We start from the raw sequence: 4,864 nt of genomic DNA, 5'->3' as shown, positions 1-4,864 counted from the left end.
GGGTTATCATATCTGACTGCATAGTCTTGATTTTACAAATAATACAAGTTTCACTCCCTCACTCACATGGGGGAAGGGGGGGTTAAGGAGAGAGTTCCTTATCAAGAATGTCATCGGTGCTTTTAGAACTATATAGCCACTGCCTAATTTGGTAGGTTAGCATGGTTCCTTTTATGTACAAGATCTTCTCTTAGTATAGGTAATAAATCCTCTGGTAAGAGATCTGGTAGTGACGGGCTGACGGCTTATCACTTTAATTTCTCAGAGACTTCCACATGCACATGTGAGGACACGCTCACTAAACATATATTTGTGAGTGTGCGTCTACCTTTGTGTTTAGTGGTTCTTTTTGGTGGTGGTTTGGCTGGAAATCTGGAGGGGAGCTGGGGCACACCCCCTTCTGATGTCTTTTGAGTTAACCAAAAAGTCACATACTGAGCCGAGGGTCTCCCGGAAACAGCCTCTCTACCCCCCGGGTAGGGGTAAGGTCTGTATACCCTCTACCCTCCCCAGACCCCACTAGTGGTATTATGACTGGGTTGATGTTGTTGTTGTTGTTGTTGCCTGTTTCCATTCTAAAATTTTCTTTTTCAGACTTCTATACTTACTAAAACTGATTGCTTCATGTTCATTGTGTTTGAGCTAAGTAGATGCACACAAACTCATCACCCATGGATATTTGGCAGCAATTTCCCAGATTGACCATACTTTCTCCTTATGCTGGTTACATCTCTCTAAGCAAAATCCTTGCTTTATTTCATTCAACATCTTCCAAGTTAAATTTATTGTCCCATCAATTGTTACAGGATCGCCAGAGACCAAACTTTCCATGGCTGCTTTCCTTGGTGAGCTGGTTCTTAATAATGTGTGAAAGTGTTAGTGGCAAGGACTGTTGGTTCATCACTGATCAACATCATGAAACATGGTAACATGTCATCAAGAGAGGCTGCTTTAAAATCTCTAAATCAAATCTCGTCTTACGAGTCTAGTGCCAAGATCCTCATAGAAGCAGGTATACTTCCCCCTCTTGTCAAAGATCTCTTCTTTGTTGGGGCTAACCAACTGCCGATGCGACTCAAAGAGGTTTCTGCAACAACCCTTGCAAACATCGTCAACTCAGGGTATGATTTTGATTCAGTTCCGGTTGGCTCTGAATATCAGACACTTGTCTCAGAGGACATAGTTCACAATTTTCTACATCTTATTAGCAACACCGGTCCTGCAATAGAATGCAAGCTTCTCCAAGTTCTTGTTGGTTTAACCAGTTCTCCCACAACTGTTTTTAATGTTGTTTCTGCCTTAAAGCTCGGCCGCAACTATCAGTTTGGTTCAGTTTATTGAGGCTCCACAGAAAGATCTTCGGGTAGCTTCGATAAAGCTTCTGCAGAACCTCTCTCCTCATATGGGTCAAGAACTCGCTCGTTGCTTACGTGGTACATCAGGTCAGCTTGGTAGTCCAATTAAAGTCATATCAGAGAATACTGGTATAACCGAGGAGCAAGCTGCGGCAGTTGGTCTTTTAGCTGATCTCCCTGAAAGGGATAGGGGACTTACAAGGCAAATGCTTGACGAAGGTGTCTTTCCGCTGGTAATCTCGAGGGTAGTTAGTATCCGACAGGGAGAGACAAGAGGGAGTCGCTTTGTTACGCCATATCTAGAAGGGCTCGTGAAAGTTCTCTCAAGGATCACATTTGTTTTGACTGATGAGCCTGATGCCGTTGCACTTTGTCGTGAACAGAATGTTGCCGCATTCTTCATTGAACTTCTGCAGACCAATGGGCTTGATAATGTGCAGATGGTCTCCGCCATGGCTTTGGAGAACTTATCTCAAGAATCCAAGAACTTGACCAAATTGCCTGAGCTGCCAAAACCAGGTTTTTGTGTCTCAGATCTTCCCTTGTTTGAGCAAGCCACCTGTTATAACGGGATTGTGTAAGGTCCATCGGGGGACATGTTCTCTGAAAGACACCTTCCATCTCTTGGAAGGACAAGCCGTGGACAAGTTGGTTGCAATTCTTGACCACACAAATGAAAAGGTTGTTGAGGCATCACTTGCAGCTGTATGCACTTTGTTAGATGATGGAGTTGATATCGAAGGTGTCCAGATATTGTGTGAGACTGAAGGAATCAAACCTATTCTTGATGTATTACTTGAGAAGCGTACTGAAAGTCTACGCAGAAGAGCAGTTTGGGCAGCTGAAAGACTACTGCATACAGAGGATATAGCCCTTGAAGTTGCTGGTGATCGGAACGTGAGCACAGCTCTCGTTGATGCTTTCCAACATGGTGATTATAGGACACGACAGATTGCTGAGCGGGCGCTGAAGCATGTTGACAGAACTCCGAACTTTTCAGGGGTATTCCCAAACACGGGCTAATCTTCGTCGAGGTGTTTGCTTCACCATTGATGAGATTGTGGCCATTTTCACTGCTGAGTTTCTTAGATGAATAAGAGTGTTTTCATGTTGTAACTTGTATGATGCAGGTACATAGTATTTTCTTTTTCTTTTTTTTTTTTTCTTCTTCATAGAGGGGTTTTGTATTCTTCCTTCTTCCCCTAGTCTACCTTTCTGGTGTTCATTCTTTTTCATGTCTATTCATTCTATTTTCTTCAGAAGATTATTGTCCTCTTTAAATGTTTTAAGGTTTATTGTTGTAAAATGTATTAGTATAATTCAACTTTTACGAGTTTTAATGAACCATAAAAACAAGTCTCCATGTTCTGATTCAGTTGATTTGAAGCTTCTGTGGGGTAGCCTGGTACACTAAGCTCTCGCTACGTGCGGGATCCGGGGAAGGGCCGGACCAGTACGCAATCTTACCTTACATTTCTGCAAGAGGCTATTTCTACGGCACGAACCCGTGACCTCCTGTTCACATGGTAGAAAGTCGCCCCTTCTTGAAAATCTTTAGTCGATTCCAAATACTTCTTTTGTCCCAAAATTGTTGTCAGCGAAGTTCACTGACTTGAATTATTTTTAAGTTCTTTTTCTCATTTATATGTAGAAAAAAAGATTGAAAAGGAAGAAGAGCTGCTAAATCATTAAAAAACAGTTTATTATTCCTATACTCAAAACAAATTACAGAACAAATGAATGACCTGCATCAACAGAACTAATTCGAATAATAATGAAATAAACAAGAATATATAGATTAGTTAAACGCGCATCAAACATCCAACAAATGGTAAAAACTGGCCATAACAAAAGAATATGATCAACACTGCACATATTTGACTAGTTGGCATTCAGAAGCTATGTTGCTCGGACTCTTCAGACGGGTGCGTGTCGGATCCTCCAAAAGTAGTGCATTTTTGGAGGATCCGACACGGGTGCGACAACATTTTTGGAGAGTCCGAGCAACATAGTTTAGAAGATCTGAAGCTGAGGAAACAGATGTTATCGTAGGTCTTCTTTGATCCGTCACAAGTGTAGCACTGTGCATTTTTGGAGGATCCGACATAGGTGCGGCAACATTTTTGGAGAGTCCGAGCAACATAGTTCAGAAGATCTGAAGCTGAGGAAACAGATGTTATCGTAGGTGTTCTTTGATCCGTCACAAGTGTAGCACTGCCATGGATTTAGTCAAGCAAGAAGCAGCATCCAATTCATGGGGTAGATGGTTCCTTGAGATATGGCTCCAGCTTGTTCCAGCACCAGATACTTGTCCAACAGTCAAGAAGTCTAGCACCTGCCCGAATATTTTGAACATTTCAACTCCAAATATAAAGTTTTTTTGAGCAATAAACGCAGCGTTCCAATCCATTGGGGCATCAGGATGTGTTGAAACTTCTGTCCAAGTGAGATACATAAGATCAAGCTCCCAAAGCTTTCTTACTGCTTTGTTTCTCCTGCCAATCTGACCTTCTCCTTCACACCACGAGACAGAGAGCATAAATAACCGTCCATTGCAGCATATAAGTTTAGGGTGGTATTCATGAACTCGGGGAGGGAATGGACTGGTTTGGATTCTAACCCAATAGCCTTTCTCAATGTCATATGCTGCTACCTTATCACTCTCCGAATAAACATAAAACATCCCATTGCACACAACCCCCGAACAAGCTACTCCAAAATCTACAGGCAGCCTCTGGATCTCTGTCCATTTATTTGACATGGAATCATAAATCTCCCCAGAATCCAGAGGCTCATCCCAGCATCCAAGACCCCCTACAGCAATCAAGAGAAAGCGTCTTTGATCTTTATTTGAATGTTCGCCTTTTTGTTTGACAAACTTGTACGGTTTCACACTTGGCAAGGACGTAAGCTCGTTCTCATACAGAGAATATCGAAATTGGCGTCTAACTGAAAGTCTATGAGGATCCTCATAAACATCAGATACCCCACCAACTCTTGGACGGTAAAACCTTCTGTCTCCTCGAGTTTGTTGATTCCTAATAATTAAACAATCTGAACTGATCTCATAAGCTCCTAAAATAGGGGATGATCTTCCATGCTTCATTGGTGCAGCTTTACGCCACGTTCTCATCAAGGGACTAAAAACGAGCACGCTTTTATGTGTCTTGAATGAACTCTTATCAACTTTCCCAAAGTTAGTAAGGCTAGAACAGCCTCCAACAACATAAACATCATCATGGATACCGGCAACAGAAAATAAAAACCTTCCTTTCAGAATTTCAGAGTTAATTTTGTGCCATTGGTTGAAGGAAACATCCATTGCATGTATTTCTGCAGAACAACAACCGTCTTTTACAACCCCAAAGAGAAAAACCCATGGATTCTGAAACGAACCTTCTTGCCTCATTCGCCAGAAACGAGGCGTCATGTCAAGTTCTCCATTTCTTGCACACCAGCCTAGCAGTCATGACACTTATAAAAGGAAGCCTTAATAAGCACATTTCAAG

At 42.1% G+C, this 4,864-nt stretch overlaps 1 protein-coding gene and 1 pseudogene across 1 annotated transcript; one reads left to right on the top strand and one right to left on the bottom strand.

Annotated features, from left to right (window-relative positions):
• The window catches only part of LOC109219391, a 4,136-nt pseudogene extending 1,728 nt beyond the window's left edge, over nt 1–2,408 (top strand).
• A 628-nt stretch (nt 2,409–3,036) lies between these two features.
• Nucleotides 3,037–4,864, bottom strand: LOC109219389 (F-box/kelch-repeat protein At5g42360-like; the record flags this gene model as incomplete). The annotated part of the gene is given in 2 exon segments (XM_019383833.1): nt 3,037–4,792; nt 4,794–4,864. Coding segments are annotated over 2 exon segments (1,308 nt in total), but the record flags the coding sequence as incomplete, so codon positions are not given.

The sequence above is a fragment of the Nicotiana attenuata genome, unplaced genomic scaffold (assembly GCF_001879085.1).
Source record: "Nicotiana attenuata strain UT unplaced genomic scaffold, NIATTr2, whole genome shotgun sequence".
Lineage (NCBI taxonomy): Eukaryota > Viridiplantae > Streptophyta > Magnoliopsida > Solanales > Solanaceae > Nicotiana > Nicotiana attenuata.
The sequence above is the reverse complement of the archived record's forward strand: the minus strand, read 5'-3'. Positions and strand labels throughout refer to the sequence as shown.